This window comes from Oncorhynchus mykiss, chromosome 7, assembly GCF_013265735.2.
Source record: "Oncorhynchus mykiss isolate Arlee chromosome 7, USDA_OmykA_1.1, whole genome shotgun sequence".
Classification (NCBI taxonomy): domain Eukaryota; kingdom Metazoa; phylum Chordata; class Actinopteri; order Salmoniformes; family Salmonidae; genus Oncorhynchus; species Oncorhynchus mykiss.
In genome coordinates, this window is record NC_048571.1 from 78,205,268 (window position 1) to 78,224,513 (window position 19,246).

The 19,246-nt window shown below is 41.7% G+C and overlaps 1 protein-coding gene across 4 annotated transcripts in view; it reads left to right on the top strand.

The window, feature by feature from the left end:
• LOC110528546 (E3 ubiquitin-protein ligase rnf213-alpha-like) overlaps positions 1-19,246 on the top strand; it is a 55,570-nt gene that overhangs the window by 11,638 nt on the left and 24,686 nt on the right. For all 4 annotated transcript variants that reach the window (XM_036984136.1, XM_036984137.1, XM_036984138.1 and 1 more), the window contains exons 10-26: positions 2,608-2,663; positions 2,877-3,030; positions 3,619-3,765; positions 3,911-4,009; positions 4,091-4,213; positions 4,599-4,788; positions 6,098-6,271; positions 8,102-8,254; positions 8,393-8,991; positions 9,109-9,268; positions 9,392-9,609; positions 9,866-10,003; positions 10,230-10,391; positions 13,255-14,545; positions 14,814-14,998; positions 15,089-15,244; positions 15,633-19,235. In XM_036984136.1, the coding sequence (XP_036840031.1) occupies positions 2,608-2,663; positions 2,877-3,030; positions 3,619-3,765; positions 3,911-4,009; positions 4,091-4,213; positions 4,599-4,788; positions 6,098-6,271; positions 8,102-8,254; positions 8,393-8,991; positions 9,109-9,268; positions 9,392-9,609; positions 9,866-10,003; positions 10,230-10,391; positions 13,255-14,545; positions 14,814-14,998; positions 15,089-15,244; positions 15,633-19,235 (7,608 nt within the window). The remainder of the gene's footprint in view (positions 1-2,607; positions 2,664-2,876; positions 3,031-3,618; positions 3,766-3,910; positions 4,010-4,090; positions 4,214-4,598; positions 4,789-6,097; positions 6,272-8,101; positions 8,255-8,392; positions 8,992-9,108; positions 9,269-9,391; positions 9,610-9,865; positions 10,004-10,229; positions 10,392-13,254; positions 14,546-14,813; positions 14,999-15,088; positions 15,245-15,632; positions 19,236-19,246) is intronic.

Genomic DNA, 19,246 nt, shown 5'->3' on the forward strand with positions numbered 1-19,246 from the left:
CCCAATTGAGATTGTTTGGGATGAGTTGGACTGCAGAGTGAAGGAAAAGCAGACAACTAGTGCTCAGCATATGTGGGATCTCCTTCAAAACTTTTGAAAAAGCCTTCCAGGTGAAGCTGGTTGAGAGAATGCCAGGCGTGTGCAAAGCAGTCATCAAGGCAAAGGGTGGCTACTTTGAAGAATCTCAAATATAATATATTTTTTGATTTTTTTGGTTACTACATTATTCCATATGTGTTATTTCATAGTTTTGATCGATTCACTATTATTTTACAATGTAGAAAATAGTACAAATAAAGAAAAACTCTTGAATGAGTAGGTGTATCCATACTTTTGACTGGTACTGTACACTTTTTCCACATTTGTTACGTTTCAGCCTTATTCTAAAAAGTGTTAAATAAAAACAATACAAAGCGAAAATATATTTTTAGAAATGTTTGCAAATTTACAGAAATACCTGATTTACATAAGTATTCAGACCCTGCTATGATACTCAAAGTTGAACTCAGGTGCATCCTGTTTACAATTTTCATCCTTGAAATGTTTATACAATTTGATTGGACAACTTGATTGGAGTCCACCTGTGGTAAATTCAATTGATTGGACATGATTTGGAAAGGCACACACCTGTCTATATAAGGTCCGGCCCCACAGTTTACAGTGCATGTCAGAGCAAAAACCAAGCCATGAGGCACAGATCTAGGGAAGGGTACCAAAAAATTTCTGCAGCATTGAAGGTCCCCAAGAACACAGTTCTTAAAAGGAAGACGTTTGGAACCACCAAGACTCTTCCTAGAGCTGGCCTCCCGGCCAAACTGAGCAATCGGGGGAGAAGGGCCTTGGTCAGGGAGGTGACCAAGAACCCGATGGTCACTCTAACAGAACTCTAGACAGGTCAAGATTGAGGGAAAGATGAGCAGAGCAAATTACAGAGAGATCCTTGATGAAAACCTGCTCCAGAGCTCAGGCCCTGAGACGTGGGTGAAGGTTCACCTTCCAACAGGACAACGATCCTAAGCACACAGCCAAGACAACGCAGGACTGGCTTCGTGACAAGTCTCTGAATGCCCTTGAGTGGCCCAGCCAGAGCCCGGACTTGAACCCGATCGAACATCTCTAGAGAGACCTGAAAATAGCTGTGCAGCAACGCTCCCCATCCAACCTGACAGAGCTTGAGAGGATCTGCAGAGAAAAATGGGATAAACTCCCCAAATACAGGTGTGCCAAGCTTGTAGCGTCATACCCAAGAAGACTCAATGCTGTAATCACTGCCAAAGGTGCTTCAACAAAGTTCTGAGTAAAGGGTCTGAATACTTATATAAATGTGATATTTCATTTATTTTATTTTCCATAAATTTAGCAAAAATATCCGATACGGTTTTTGTCATTATGGGGTATTGTGTTTAGATTGATGAGGACATAACAAGGCTGTAACGTAACAAAATGTGTATAAAGTCAAGTGAATACTTTCCGAATGCACTGTATAGATGTGTGTGTGTGTTTGCGTGTATGTGTGTGTGTGTGTGTGTTTACATTGTTATTTGTACTCCTGTGAAAAATGTTGTTGCATAAAAGCGGTCAGAATCCTGAAACAGTTTTGGATTCATGCCATTCTGTCATACCATCCGCCATTCTGTCATACCATCTGCCATTCTGTCATACCATCCGCCATTCTGTCATACCATCTGCCATTCTGTCATACCATCTGCCATTCTGTCATACCATCTGCCATTCTGTCATACCATCCGCCATTCTGTCATACCATCTGCCATTCTGTCATACCATCCGCCATTCTGTCATACCATCTGCCATTCTGTCATACCATCTGCCATTCTGTCATACCATCCGCCATTCTGTCATACCATCTGCCATTCTGTCATACCATCCGCCATTCTGTCATACCATCTGCCATTCTGTCATACCATCCGCCATTCTGTCATACCATCTGCCATTCTGTCATACCATCCGCCATTCTGTCATACCATCTGCCATTCTGTCATACCATCCGCCATTCTGTCATACCATCTGCCATTCTGTCATACCATCTGCCATTCTGTCATACCATCTGCCATTCTGTCATACCATCTGCCATTCTGTCATACCATCTGCCATTCTGTCATACCATCCGCCATTCTGTCATACCATCTGCCATTCTGTCATACCATCCGCCATTCTGTCATACCATCCGCCATTCTGTCATACCATCTGCCATTCTGTCATACCATCCGCCATTCTGTCATACCATCTGCCATTCTGTCATACCATCCGCCATTCTGTCATACCATCTGCCATTCTGTCATACCATCCGCCATTCTGTCATACCATCTGCCATTCTGTCATACCATCTGCCATTCTGTCATACCATCTGCCATTCTGTCATACCATCTGCCATTCTGTCATACCATCTGCCATTCTGTCATACCATCCGCCATTCTGTCATACCATCTGCCATTCTGTCATACCATCTGCCATTCTGTCATACCATCTGCCATTCTGTCATACCATCTGCCATTCTGTCATACCATCTGCCATTCTGTCATACCATCTGCCATTCTGTCATACCATCTGCCATTCTGTCATACCATCTGCCATTCTTTTTACTGACAGGCTGTGAAGGACTTGTTGTCATGGCTCTTCAGCAGAGTTAAGGAACAACAGCACAGGTAACACCTGTCTCAAAACAAACACAATATTTAGACTTGTTCTCAATTCCATCTGAGTAGCAAAGGAATTCAAACTGAAATACATGAAGTGATAATTGTCTGTTATTTTCTAGAAGGATTAGACAGACTAGTCTTGCACATCCTCACCACGACATGTTTCAAGGTTAACATTAAATGCTTGTTCACCATCACTAACCAGCGTGTTGTTTTCAGCCATGACGACAGATATGGAGACTTTTGCCTTAAAGCAGCTGTGAGCCTTCTGGAGACCATTTGCAAGAATATGAAAAGTAATTTGAACCATGAGATTCATTTGGTTTGCCTGGATCTTGTCAGTCTGATTGCAGAAACGGCCTTCCATCTCCAGGTATATCCAAACACAACCATGAATTCAATCAATGCCTTTGCTTTTACAGTGCATTTGCTCTTTGCTCAAAAAATTAAAAATGTGTTTCCGTTTTAGTAATCTCATAACTCAATCAAGAAAAGAGTAGGCAGATGAATAATGAAGATCTTTACTCCAGGTGGACATACTGTGTTACAAACTGATGTAAATATCAAAATGTGCTGCACATATAAAAATATATATAATTCAATATCGTGCAATAAATGGTAAACAAGTTGGCCTTGCTTGAAATGATAATAAGCATTTAATATTGTAATGTACCTATTTGAATCTCTCAAAGCCATTTTTCGAGGAGAAGTTGTATGTCTCTAAAATCCTATACTGTACATAACTTGAATTATATAGGTTTTTTTAGAAGGAAAGAGTCAACATTGGGGTTCCTAAAGCAAAATGGTCTGAATTTATTTTCAATACAGTCTGGCTTCGCATTACAAGACCGATTTAATGTTAAGCCAGGCTGAACTGAATTGTAATATAATGAGTGATTTGTCCAAGATATAAATATTTGATGAGTCTGAATATTTTTGTTATGAATTACTATTCTTGTAGACGAAGGAAGTGACAAATAACCTTTTGGAAAACACGCGCAAAGAGAAGTTAAAGGAGACTATGGCCATCATAAAGGAATGGCTGCGAATCACATTCAAGAACAAATTGGTTAATAACATTGATTTTGCATACGTGTCTGAGACTAAGGTAAGAGTTTTTGTTTTTACCAAATTAAATAATTGATACAAATAAATATTATATTTGTATTATTATTATTGCAGAACAGTTGGAATTGGAATTGTAGTGTTTGATAAAAGTAAAACTGAAGTGTAGTGAAAACCTTTTCCTGTAGGTCTGGAACAAGCTGATCTCACTTAAAATTGGTTCAGAAGAATTCACCCAATATTGGAGAAATACATTCTTGAATGATTTTGAAGGAAAACTCAAACAGGTGAGAGGGGTACATCTACAGGTTCATCAATGAAAAAGATATGTATGTACATAATTCATTCATATTTTGTATGGCCATCAGGAAACATCCATGCATCAAATTGAAATATATATCAATAAGATTGAGGAAGTGAGCAAGACGCTGCCATTCTTGGAGAACTCATTGGAGAAATGCGCTTTGGAAGCAGTCACAGTCATTTGTCAGGCAAGATGAATAACATCATTATTTTGAAAACGTTCAAATCAAATCAAATTGTATTGGTCACATACACATGTTTATCAGATGTTATTGTGGGTGTAGAGAAAAGCTCTTGTAGAAATTAAGTTTCACTTTCAATCTGGAAATGTACATTTACGTCAATTAGCAGGCGCTCGATTTACATGAGCAATTAGGGTTAAGTGCCTTGCTCAAGGTCATGTTTTTTTTTTTACCTAGTCAGTTGAGGGATTTTAACCAGTGACCTTTTATTCGCTAGGCTACTTAATCATTAGGCTACTTAATCATTAGGCTGTGCATTGAGTTTGTCGGGAAGTAATGATCAAACAAATGCTTTTTTTTTTTATCTCCAATTTTAATTTGACATGATCAGGGGATCTCTCAGGAGGCTCTCTTTGAACGGTTGAAAAAAGTTGACTTCAGCAAGTTTGAGAGGCTAATATCTACTATTGTGATGAAGTCCTGGCCCAAGACTGGCAATGGAGAATACCTGGAAGGGGAGGACTGTGTAGTGGAACATCTTCTCAACTGGTCCATGGCCAAAAGTGTCTTTCAAGTCCAAGGTGAATTTTCTCAAGAAATTCCACTGCTCTAACCATTTCCACATACAATCAAGGCTAACATTGGGTGGGAATGTTCAACACAGTTGTATATGGAAAAATGGATATACAATGGCTATTAAATGTAAAACTGTCACTTCCAAATGTTCCTTAAGAGCTACACTATACAGTATATACAAAAGTATTTGGACACCCCTTCAAATGAGTGGATTCGGCTATTTCAGCCACACCCGTTGCTGGCAGATGTATAAAATTGAGTACACAGCCATGCAATCTCCATAGACAAACATTGGCAGTAGAATGGCCTTACTGAAGAGCTCAGTGACTTTCACCGTGGCACCATCATAGGATGCTACCTTTCCAACAAGTCAGTCCGTCAAATTTCTGCCCTGCTGGAGCTGCCCCGGGCAACTGTAAGTGTTGTTATTGTAAAGTGGAAATGTCTAGGAGCAACAACGGCTCAGCCGCAAAGTGGTAGGCCACACAAGCTCATAGAACGGGACCGCTGAGTACTGTAGCTCGTAAAAATTGTCTGTCCTTGGTTGCAACACTCACTACTGAGTCCCAAACTGCCTCTGGAAGCAACGTCAGCACAAGAACTGTTCATCGGGAGCTTCATGAAATGGGTTTTCATGGCCGAGCAGACGCCTAAGAGCGCCGCCATTGGAAGAGCGTGTTTCCAGAAGTGGAAACACGTTCTCTGTAGTGATGAATCACGCTTCACCATCTGGCAGTCCGACGGACAAATCTGGGTTTGGCAGATGCCAGGAGAACGCTACCTGCCCCAACGTATAGTGCTATCTGTAAAGTTTGGTAGAGGATGAGTAATGGTTTGGGGCTGTTTTTCATGGTTCGGGCTAGGCCCCTTAGTTCCATTGAAGGAAAATCTTAACACTACAGCATACAATGACATTCTAGATGATTCTGTGCTTCCAACTTTGTGACAACAGTTTGGGGGAGGCCCTTTCCTGTTTCAGCATGACAATGCCCCCGTGCACAAAGCGAGGTCCATACAGAAATGTTTTGTCGAGATCAGTGTGGAAGAACTTGACTGGCCTGCACAGAGCTCTGATCTCAAATCAATCGAACATCTTTGGGATGAATTGGAATGCCGACTGTGACCCAGGCTTAATAGCCCAACATCAGTGCCTGACAGCAAAGGGGGGACCAATTCCATATTAATGCCCATGATTTTGGAATGAGATGTTTGACGAGCAGGTGTCCACATACTTTTGGTCATGTAGTGTATTTACATTTTGAGTGCATTTTCCAAATGTCCACTTAAACATACTAACTATGTTTTGTATTACAGGTGAAAATCTGAAAATGATTGACCATTTGTCAGACGATGCTAAAGAGCGGATGGTTGTGGCAAGCTCTGCGTTCAGTTCTGTCTCAGATAAAGTCATCAACGGCAACATCCAGATGAAGACTCTCAGTAAAGTCCTCTCAAGGAGAACAACATTCATTGAGCTTTTGAAGATAGGTCAGAAGAATATACCAAATGAAAACATTTAAGTATAAATATTGCTTTAATCCTACTGTAGTAGACAGGAAAACCTCCCCAGATCGATAGTTTAATGACATCCAATAAAAAGTTAATCTACTGTGTCATTGGGAGGTTGGTTCTGTTTAAGGCCCAAATTATAGGAAAAATATTCATAGTATTATAAAACTGACTTTTTTAGTTTTTAGTCTTGGTTTGGTTTCAGGTCTTCATCACTTCACCTTACATCCAAATAAGTCCCCCAAATGAGTCCCCCCTTGTATAAACAGTGCATCCGGAAAGTATTCAGACCCTTTTACTTTTTCCACATTTTGTTACGTGACAGCCCTATTATAAAATGGATTACACATTTTTGTTCCAACTCATCAATAAACCATAATGACAAGGTAAAAACAGAAATTTTGCAAATGTATTAAAAATAAAAACAGAAATACCTTATTTACATAAGTATTCAGACCCTTTGCTATGCGACTCGAAATTTAGCATCCTGTTTCCATTGATCATCTTGTAGAAACATCTCAAACTTGATTGGAGTCAACCTGTGGTAAATTCAATTGATTGAACATGATTTGGAAAGGCACCTGTCTATATAAGACCCCACAGTTGACAGTGCATGGCACAGCAAAAACCAATCCATGAGGTTGAAGGAATTGTCCGTAGAGCTCCGAGACAGGATTGTATTCTTAAATGGAAGAAGTTTCGAACCACCAAGACTTCCTAGAGCTGGCTGCCTGGCCAAACTGAGCAATCGGGGAGAAGGGCATTGGTCAGGGAGGTGATCAAGGACCCAATGGTCACTCTGACATAGCTCCAGAGTTGCTGTGTGGAGATGGGAGAAACTTCCAGAAGGACGACCATATCTGCAGCACTCCACCAATCAGGTGTAGTGCTGGTAGAGTGGCTAGATGGAAGCCACCCGTCAGTAAAAGGCACATGACAGCCCGCTTGGAGTTTGCCGAAAGGCACCTAAAGGACTCTGTGACCATGAGAAACAAGATTCTCTGGTCTAATGAAACCAAGATTGAACTCTTTTGTCCTGAATGCCAAGCGTCATGTCTGGAGGAAACCTGGCACCATCCCTACGGCGAAGCATGGTGGTGGCAGCATCATTCTGCGAGGATGTTTTTCAGCGGCAGGGACTGGGAGACTACTCAGGATCATGTGAAAGATGAACGGAGCAAAGTACAGAGAGATCCTTGATGAAAACCTGCTCCAGAGCACATAGGACCACAGACTTGGGTGAAGGTTCACCTTCCAATAGGACAACGACCCTAAGCACACATCCAAGATAATGCAGGAGTGGCTTTGGGACAGGTCTCTAAATGTCCTTGAGTGGCCCGTCCAGAGTCCGGACTTGAGCTTGCAGAGTCATACCCAAGACAACTCAAGGTTGTAATCTCTGCCTAAGATGCTTCAACAAAGTACTGAGTAAAGGGTCTGAATAATTTTGTAAATGTGATATTTCAGTTTTTGTTTGATAAATTAGCAAAAATGTCTACAAACCTGTTTTTGCTTTGTCAATATGGCGTATTGTGTTTAGATTGATGAGGGAAAAAAACGATATAATCCATTTTAGAATAAGGCTGTAACATAACAAAATGTGGGCACGTCACTTTCCGAATGCACAGTTTATTCCTAAGTATGCATGCTTGCTCGCAATGCCAAAAGGGGACTTTTATTTAGATCTGAGGTTAAGTGGTTATTACTCAAAACGTCTGTGGAGGTTCTCCTGGTTACTCTTTAATAGAACCACAATGAGCTCAAAGTATCGTCTTCATTGTTTGTTTTTTATTATATATATTTTTACAGATGGCCTGTGTGAAGATGGTCGTTGTAAGGACGACACCACTATGAACAGATTACTGAGATTTAGAGAAGAAGAAATGGAGAATGTGAACAGTTACAAGAAGATGGTTGAGGGCCTAGTTATAATCTGTCTCCAACTCCAGGAGCATCTGAAAGGTGAGTTAAATTATATTTGATAAGGGTATACATTAAAGCTTATGTTATTGGTACTGTTTATCAAATATTTGTTAATGTATGACTGCATGATGTAACAGTCTTGGTCATGGTTCTCATTGATGTCATATTAATCCACAGTCGATGTGAAAGAGCTGGAGCTCAAAAACCAAAAGAACATAGATCAGATGACGCTGGATGAATTCATGGAAGTTCACAGACTTGACGGGCAGACCTCTGACGTAACTGGGGAGGTTACATACTTTAACCTCTGTAATGCCACCAGTCAGATGGCATTTAAACTAAATGCTGTCAGGGAAAGCTTCATTTTTGCTATGTGCTTGGAGTATCAAGCCAAAGAACTTTCCCACAAACATATTGACACTGACGAGATTGAGGTGTACACTCTTGATGTGATCCACAGCAAAATATTCCAGGGTTGCTATGATAATTACAAGAGGATCTATGAGAGTTTGAAATCTGGCACTTTATCATTGGAGGATGTGGATAGCATCTTTGAAGTCTACAAAGACAAGTACGATGAGATGAAAAATGATCTGGAGATCATGTGCAGAATCAACTTGTCTGATGATCGAAGATGGATCAGGAGGCGAATCAAGCAGATCCAACAGTACCATGACCTTCATCAAGCATTGGACTCAGCCAAGGTCATTATGGATGTCAGAGAGACAATCTGTCCTCAAGGGGACTTCAAAGTGCTACAGAGTTTGCTGGATGTGGTGAGTAAGGAAAATTCTCAAACAGTCCACGTGTTCAATCAATGCACCTTTGCCAGCATTAGGCTACTACTGTATATTTTTATATATATAGATATATATATATTACAATGTTTCCAGAGTAATGCAGACTTTAAGGAGAAGAGTCTGAATCAAATTGATGACAATTTGATGGAGACTAAAAAGGTTCTTGAGGACATCACAGAAGCTCGCAGACTGTGTCTTCAGGAGCTTGGCCTTTGGGGGAACTTTGTCAAATGGGTCAAAGAAGCTCTTGAAGGTAAGGTCATACTAAGACAGAAAGAGCAGCACCAGTAGTAGCCACCTAGGTTGTTTACCATTACTAATTCAAACTGTTTTTACATGGAAAAAGGGATAAATGTTTAATGTTTTGCCATTGCAGATATCAATGAGCTGAAGGTGTTTGTCGACCTGGCCTCCATCTCTGCTGGAGAGAACGACTTGGATGTGGACCGTGTAGCCTGTTTCCATGACGCTGTTCTTGGTTATTCCTCGATGCTGTATGGGTTACCCCAAAATGCTGACTTTAATGCCTTCAAGGAGGCTTTGACAAAACTATGGAAGGCGCTTGGAAGTGACAGCAACATACCAAATAAGCTGGTAAAATGTTCTGACAATTATGACATATTTAGATTTAATATTTGGGTAAAAGCTTGTCGAACCAGAAAGACTAAGGCCACTATTTGATTAAATGCGGAGTGGATTTTCAGAAGTGTTTGATTTGCAGAGCAGCATTTACTGGCCTGAATACATACACATCTAAATGATATAATCCTTCGCAATCTTAGCATGCCATTGGGTTTGGAACTTGTACTCATGTTTTAAACCACATTCTATTATTGTTTCCTCCCTGCAGCGGGATACTGCACGCCATTTGGACTGGTTGAAAACTGTGAAGGACAGCCATGGGTCTGTGGAACTCTCTTCTCTTTCTCTGGCCACGTCCATCAACACAAGAGGCATCTATGTTATTGGTGCACATAACCAGAAGAAGGTCTGTTCAATCATTTTTTTTAAATAATTAAAATGTTTTTAGACACAATTGAATGATTATTTTACATTTGTTTGTTTAAATATTGTCATTATGGAGTCAATGTCTATATTTGGACTCATACAATGTCTTCAATTTATATTTGCCATTGACAAATATCTGTAAGCACTCTCCTGAATACCTGCAGCGGTAGATTGACATGTTGGATGTCCATTGTTTTCTCCTTTAGCTGAGTTTAGACACTGCCCTGAAGCTACAGGTTCCAGACCAGCAGGAGGAAGGTCAGATGCGCAACTACTCCTTAGAAGACCTGAGAGATCTGCAAAACAAGCTCATGCTGATGTCTGGAAAGGGGGAGCAAAGCCAGAGTGAGGTGGATCACTTTACTGAGGTAAGGGGATTGGACACCAAGTGAACCATCACAAAACTGAAATGATATTTTACTGAAAATGTTTATTAATTAGATGATCATGCTACCACAGGTTCCTTACGACATGTTACAATAAATATGGTTCTCTTTCAATTATTCACTTCAATATCTCACTTGTCGGGATTCACTAGGAACACCTATTCTCGAAATAACCTATCAAAAGCATCTGATGGAGACAGACAGGTAGTGGTGAATGAGGTGAGTCCCTCACCTTCCTTAAAAGCCCTCCTGCCCTCTGGTTACTCTTCCTCATGAAGATAATTACTCTCTAGCTCTCCTCAGATTGACTGGATCCCTGTTTTGCTACTGAACTGCTCACAAGTGAACTGTGAATGATATCGAGCATACGTCTTCAGACCCTGTCGAGAGGTTGACTACTGACCTGAAAGATGTTTTGTTTTGTTTAGAAATTCCCTTTCTACTTCTCAATCTATGTTGGTAGATAGCTTCATGGCTAGCTATTGAGACTCGGTTAGCCCATGTTGCGAGGCTAACTTAGCTAGCCTGATGAGAGGCAAGGGTGGAGGGACAGTCTATTGTTACTAATGCTCTCAGCTGTAAGGACACATGATTTGGCGACTCTGGGTCTTTTGAGCATCATGCTCTACTGTTTATATGTCAGCCACCAGTGCTGGCAATAACCCTTTATTGGCCACTAAAGCACTGCCCCACTTTCTTTACTGATTTCCCTGAACTATTGTCTATTTTCCTTGAGAACTATGATACAATCATTGTGTTGGGTGATTTTAATATTCATGTTGACAAACAGACTTGACTCCAAGGCCATTGAATTTCTGAATCTTTTGAGCTCTATGGACACCAAGTGGCTTTGTGTTGACATATCCTCTGTTGTTGATGTTGCTTTATCTGATCGCCACTGTGTATTTTTTACTACCTTGTTGCCCATAGCACAGAGTAATACTGAACGCATTGTTAAAAAACACTATCTATCTCAGAAGTTGCTACAGATTTTATTGAGTGTATGAACAGTACTCCAACACCTATTCTGCCTCCTCTTGTGATGATTTAGTTGATAACTTTAATAGCAAATTAAGGGCAACCATTGACCCAGTAAAGTTGAAAAAGGCCACATCCAAATGGAGAGCCCCTTGGATGAGTGAGGAAACTAATACATTAAAGAGAAATTGCAGAAAGGCAGAGCGGAAGTGGAGAAATTCAAAGTTGCAGGTCCATTATGATATTCTGAGAGAGCAATTTGGCATATATAACAAGGCAATTAGAAAGGCCAGACGGGCAAATGTTTCTAACTTCAGAATGATTTGAGAGTGCTCTTCCCGATAAATATTACCCCCGGTTATTTCGAGATAAGATAACAAACATTAGGCAGGGTATCAGTCAAGCAAGACCTGATGAGAAGTATGATGATATGTGCCCTAGTCTACCACGTAAAGGCACTATGGATTTATTTTCCCTGGTTGACACAGACATGCTCAGGAAAGTGAGGAAAGTGATATCACAACTTAAGTACCTGCCTTCTCAATCCTGTCCCCACTACCTTCTTCAAAACTGTTTTTAGTTGCCTATCTGAAGAAGTGCAAGCTATTGTTAATCACTCCCTGTTCACAGTCACTTTCCTCACTGTACTAAAAACTGCTATGGTGAAACCGCTTCTGAAGAAAAGTTATCTAGATTCTTCTGCTCTTGGACATTTTTGGCCAATTTCCAACCTTCCATTCTTAAGCAAACTTCTGGAGAAATTGGTTTTCAAACAGCTAAATGATTTTAAAAGTGCCAACTGTCTTTTTGAAAAATTCCAATCTGGTTTTCGGGCCCACCACAGTGCAGAGACAGCCTTAATTAATGTGGTAAATGATCTTAGAGCCAACACAGATGCCAAACAGCTCTCTGTCCTTGGATTTAAGTGCTGCATTCGACACTGTTGACCATGATGTCCTTCTGGACAGACAGGAGAGGTGGGGTGGCCTCTCCGGTCCAGTTCTAAATTGGTTAAGGACCTATTTAACCAGTCAAGAGTTTTTTGTCACCCTTGGTGAACATAACTCAGAGAAAATACATAACACATGTGGTGTTCCACATGGTTCCATTTTGGGTCCAGTACTGTTCAGTTTGCATATGTTACCTCTTGGCAGCATTATCAGAAAGCAAGGAATTGATACATAACACATGTGGTGTTCCACATGGTTCCATTTTGGGTCCGGTAAAGCACATCAAATTTTACATTGCACATTGCACATTTTAACTCACGGGCTATAAATATAAAACACCAGGTAAAACACCTAGGTGTTATTTTAGATTCTGAACTCAATTTCGAATCACACATTAGGAATGTGACCCAAATACACAGATGCCCTTCCTCACCTTCTTGGTGAGTACTCGCTCGATTTCGGGCCTCTGAGGGTTGCTGATGTTGGGCCTACGGAGAGCATGTCTTTGCGATATGGGAGTTGGCTGTATCCCCAGATGTCAAATATAGAAACAAATAATTGAAAGAGAACTTAAGGTTACTCGCGTAACCCTGGTTCTCTGATATTATGAGTGATATATCGCACCACATTCCCATGCTTGCAAGAGCGCAAGGAAGAAACACATGCTTGAGAATAATCAGAGGACTGGAGAGTGGCTCCTTTTAAGGAAGGTGAGGGGCTCACCTGATTCACACTCTACCTCTACCTGTCAGATGCTTTTGCTAGGTTCTTCAGAGAGTAGGTGTTCCTAGCGAAACCCCACGTGAGATATCTCACTCATAATATCAGAGAACCTGGGTTATGCAAGTAACCTTACGTTTCATGTGCAGAAACTGAACTGAATGTTTAGACACCAAATTGCCTTCTTATCTTCTCAGGTTTTTGACAGTGTCCAGAGGCTAGCTGTAGCATTTGTAGATCTTTATGCTGCTGGGAACCCACTTTTTAGGGTTTGGGAGGCCAAGATTCACTGCAATATGGAAAGTGACACTGGTGTCACAATGGACTTCAACCTTGGCAACATCCTACGAAAAATCATGGTGGAGGGCAATGCAGTCAAACAGCTTACAGACCTGTGCAGGAAGATAGAGATGTGTTTGGATGACTGGAATAGATTCATGGACAAACAGAGATCTCAGCACTATTACCTCAACTATTACACAGCAGAGCAGATAGTCTACCTTTGTAATGTTTTGACCGAAAATAATCTGAACAATAAATTGGAGGAAAACGTCTTGATGATGCTCTCTTTCATCAAACCTGACTGCTCTGTGTCAGAAGTATGGGAGTCTTGGATGACTTTTCAGAACCACGCCATGAATACAGCTGGGCAAGAGGAAGACACCAGTTGTCAGACTTTTATTAACCTTAAAAGTGACATGGAAAACTTAGATTCCTCTTTTGCAAGTGACAGAAAATGTGCCATTGATGTTCTACAGAGCGTTGTAGACCAGGCTGTTGGTTTGCGAAAACTGGATCTGGTCTGGGATGCCTACATGAAAGACATGAGGAACATTATCCAGTACTCTTTAGACATCAGAAGCCTAGGCAGTCTGCTAGAGGTGTTGGCCAACAAACCAAGCCAGGAACAAGAGGAGGAAGAGGAGCTTTTAGAAACAAGTGAGAATACAGTCATTAGAAAGCTCCCCAAAGGCTTCTTCACTGGGCAACCTAATCTCATTATCTGCCCACAAGATAAAATCTTGACTGCAAGCGTCTGTTTATATATGACCAGTGATGATGAGCAGCTGCCTACTTACGATGAAGTTCTCCTGTGTACCCCTGCCACGTCATATGAGCAAGTGGAGCTTTTCTTCAGACGATGTCTCACACCGGGCTACATGGGTGAGAAGATCTATGCCTTGCTCTTCGCAGACCAGTTGAGCTATGAGGTGAGCTATGCAGTGGAGAAGTTCTTTCAGAAACTGAGTTCATGCTTTCGGAGCAGCTATAGGCTGGTGATCATCTGCAGCGCAGAAAGAGAGCACAACTACATTCCCTCTGCCTTCAGTCACTTCAAACGGGACATTGTCCCTCAGGAGTCTCCTGGACGGATACAGAAATACCTGTCCCGGCACTACACTGTCCCCTCACACCAGGCCAGTGCTGCATCTGTGTTCAAAGGTAGACACTTTGTTGGGATTGTGTCTTCCAAGAGGGCTGGAGTTGGTGAGTTTATTGAGTTTTGTCACTTTACATGATCCTATGGTGTCTGATATTGGTTTTCCATTGTAATCTTGGTAAAAAAGAATATAATTTTTTAACAGATTTTTTTAAATCCGAAAATTATTTGATATTTCCACGTGTTGAATTTCATGAACAATAATGCATTCATACTTACAATACTACTATGAGTTTTCAAACATAAATTATTCAATGACCGTACATTTGACCTAAATCTTTGAAGAGCTGAATCAAATGTTTTATTTATCCGCAGGAAAATCTCTGTACATACAAAGGTTGTATGATAAACTGGAGGGAACCATGAGAATAGGAACCACATTCCACAAATGCATTCGCTTAATTGAGCCCAAGGTTGATGAGTATATCATTCTTCGGTCCTTGTTTGACACACCAGAGAAGAAGGAACACAAAGTCTTTCATTTTGATGTCACATCCTCAGTAAGGATACTTGGTATTGTTAAGATATTGAAAATGTTTATATATTTTCTGTTTCAGGTGCTTTATATGCTTGCTATTTATGTTATTCAGGTACAGAAAGGACTGCATGAATTTCTGTTCAAACTGTTCTTCCTGCGTTACCTGGCCGATTCGGATGGGCTAATGTGGAAATGCAGCAGCAAGGACTTGTATGTCATCGAGACACTACAATCCACACATGAACTGCCCAGATCTGCCTCAAGACCTGTAAGTGACAATCTATTTGTATTTTGTCATGTCATGTGAAACGATTGGATGTATACAGTTAAATGTCCCTACCAAACCACCAGTGGCTAGCGTGTTAACATTCAATTATAACTCGATATTGAAGGGGATACATCACCCAAATTATGAAAATCACTTAACATTTTCTTTACTTTGAATATAGTCAATGGGGTGGAGTCTACAACCCAATATTTGTCTTTGTTTACTTAGATACGGTCATCTACGGCTAGCATTAACATGTTTTTCACACAGAGTTTTGTAGTATATCGTAAAACTAGTTATTATATAATTTTTGTGTTAGACGTCCCATTTGTGTTGTGTAGGTAGGGTTTGTCAAAATACTTAATATGGCATGTATTTGTCTGTCTAGGATCCGATGGGACACGTTCTTCTCTTTGAGGTCTTTCCAAAGGTCTTCTGCCGTCCCCCAAAAGAGGTTATGTGGTTGGAAATGAGAAATGGAGATGATCCAGAGCAGAAAAGTGAAGACCCACTCATGGATGACCAGTGTTTTAGGAGTGAGGCCTTTCAAAGACCATACCAGTATCTAACACGGTTCCATAGGGGTGAGAATCTTGACAGCTTCACCTACCAAAGAGTTGAAGGAACTCATGCAGAGTGCCTTCAAATGCTCTTCATCTACTGTGGCATAAGTGATCCGTCCTGGGCAGAGCTGAGGAACTTTGCCTGGTTCCTCAATCTTCAGTTGCTAGACTGTGAGACATCGGCCTTCTGCAACTTTCAGTTCATTGGAGACACTCTTAGGGGATTCAGAAACTTTGTGGTTGACTTCATGATCTTGATGGCCAAGGACTTTGCCACTCCATCTCTCTGCATCACTGACCAGAGCCATGGGAGGCAGCAGATGGACCTCAATGGACTCAACGAAAGGGATCTAGCCCCGTTCCTCATTCGAAAGAGATGGGAATCAGAACCGCATCCATATATCTTCTTCAATGATGACCATGCATCCATGACCTTCATTGGATTTCACCTACGGGAGAACAAGAAGAATGGGGTTGATGCCATTAATCCATCAACAAATGTGGTGATCAAGAGAAACATTATGACCAAAGATCTGTACAATGGCCTCAGACGTCAAAGAGTTCCATTTAACATTGACTTTGACCAACTTTCTCGGGCAGATAAGATTGTGCGTCTATGTAGCGTGCTGGGGATCAAGTGGCCAACAGACCCTGATGAAACATATGAACTCACCACCGACAACATACTGAAGATGATGGCAATTCATATGAGGTTCAGATGTGGCATTCCAGTCATCATAATGGGGGAGACTGGTTGTGGGAAGACACGACTCATCAAGTTCCTGTGTGAGTTGAGAAGGAGTGGAGCGCCCACCGAGAACATGAAACTGGTCAAAGTTCACGGAGGAACTACATCTGACATGATCTACACCAAAGTGCACGAGGCAGAGGCTGTTGCGGTTGCCAATAAGGAGAAACATGGTTTTGATTCTGTTCTTTTCCTTGATGAAGCTAATACCACGGAAGCTATAAGCAGCATTAAGGAGATCCTGTGTGACAACACTGTGCAAGGACAACAACTTGGCTACCAAACTGGACTGCAGATCATTGCTGCATGCAACCCTTACAGGAAACACACAGATGAGATGATCAAGAGGCTGGAGAAAGCTGGTTTGGGTTACAGGGTCCGAGCTGAAGAGACTGAAGAAAGACTTGGATCAATCCCTCTTCGGCAGCTGGTGTATAGGGTCCAAGTGCTGCCCCCGAGCATGATTCCTCTGGTGTGGGACTTTGGACAACTCAATGACCACACAGAGAAAATGTACATCCAGCAGATTGTGCAGAGAGTTGTGGGAAAAAATTATATCAAACGGGTATCCATCAAGTTGATCTCTGATGTACTGTCGTCATCGCAGAGATTTATGCGACAGAGGAAAGATGAATGCAGCTTTGTCAGTCTCAGGGATGTGGAGCGCTGCATGCAAGTTTTTGTGTGGTTCTACAAGAACCACTCAATGTTTTCTAAAGAGTTAAGGGCACTCTTCCAGAAACAACCCCGGGGGGAGAGGAACAGGTGTGACCAGGTACCCCCACCTGCTAGTGATCCAGTTGATTGGTCGCTGTTGATGGCTGTTGGTGTGTGTTATCAAGCCTGTTTAGAGACAAAAGGTGAGTACCAGAAAGAAATCTGCAAATTCTTTCCCCGTGTCCTCCCCCAAAATATGAAGCAGGAAATCTCACTCATGCAGGATCTTCTCCTAAGTGGGGTCCCAATGGGAGAGACAATAGCAAGAAACAAGGCTTTGAAAGAGAATGTGTTCATGATGGTGATCTGCATTGAGCTACGAATCCCCCTGTTTTTGGTTGGCAAGCCTGGGAGCTCCAAATCTCTGTCCAAAACTCTGGTTGCAGATGCCATGCAGGGCCAAGCTGCACATTCCGAGCTGTACAAAAGACTGAAACAAATTCATCTGGTGTCCTTCCAGTGCAGCCCTCACTCCACGCCAGAGGGAATCATCAACACATTCAAGCAATGTGCCCGTTTCCAAGAGAGCAAGAATTTGGAGGAGTACATCTCTGTTGTTGTGCTAGATGAGATCGGATTAGCAGAAGACTCCCCCAAAATGCCTCTGAAAACACTGCACCCCTTACTGGAGGAAGGCTGCATTGATGACGAGCCATTACCCCATAAGAGGGTTGGATTCATTGGTATCTCCAATTGGGCCTTGGACCCTGCTAAGATGAATAGAGGCCTCTTTGTGTCCCGTGGTGACCCAGACCAGAATGAGCTATTCGAAAGTGCGAAAGGCATATGCTCATCTGACAAGATGATTCTGGAGAAGGTTAAGCACCTCTTCAAACCCTTTGCCAAAGCATATATGAAGACTTGCAAGAAAGGCAAAGGGTTTTTCGGCTTACGTGATTACTACAGTCTGGTCAAGATGATGTTTGCCATCACCAAGATCTCTAAGCAGAGCCCTGGTGTGAACCAAATCATTGAAGCAGTCCTGAGGAACTTCAGTGGAAGGGATGATGTGGATGCAGTGTATATATTCACCAAACAGCTGTGGGGCAAATCGAATAAACCTGATTTGGATGGGATCAGCACTATTGATCTAGTGAAACAAAACATAATTCCAATTTGCCAAGACGAGGAGTGCCGATACCTTCTTGTCCTCACCAAAAACTATGCCGCCCTCCAGATTCTCCAGCAGACATTCTTCTCAGACCAGAGCCATCCAGAGATCATCTTTGGTTCCAGCTTCCCAAAGGATCAAGAGTACACTCAGATCTGCAGAAATATCAACAGAGTGAAGATCTGCATGGAAACTGGCCAGACTGTTGTGCTTCTGAACCTTCAGAATCTGTACGAAAGTCTCTATGACGCTCTGAACCAATACTATGTTTCACTTGGGGGTCAGAAGTATGTCGATCTTGGATTGGGAACCCATCGTGTGAAGTGCAGAGTTCACAAAAATTTCAGGCTTATTGTCATTGAAGAGAAGGAGGTGGTCTACACACAGTTCCCGATTCCCTTGATAAACAGACTGGAGAAGCACTACCTGGACATCAACACTGTCCTCAAGAATGAAGGGAAGGAGATTGTCAAACAACTTCAGGAATGGGTCAAAGTGTTTGTCTCTTTGAAAAGCCAGCAATCCAAGACAAACAGATATCTTCCAAAGGATGTCTTCATTGGCTATCACTCAGACACATGCTCCTCTGTAGTCCTTCAAGTTACAGAGAAGATGAAAGATGAATCTGACATTTCTGACCCTCAAAGAAGAGTCCTGGATGAAGCCAAGTTCATCATGCTGAACTGTGCCACTCCAGATTCTGTCATTCGTCTGGATGGGACCAAATTGTCTGATGTTGAGATAGAGAAACTGACACAAATATATTTTGAGGAGCAGAAGCACAAATCCCTGGCTGACTTCATTGCATCTCACACACGGCTGGAGGAATGGTGCCATGCCCACTTTACAGAGGTAATTCACTT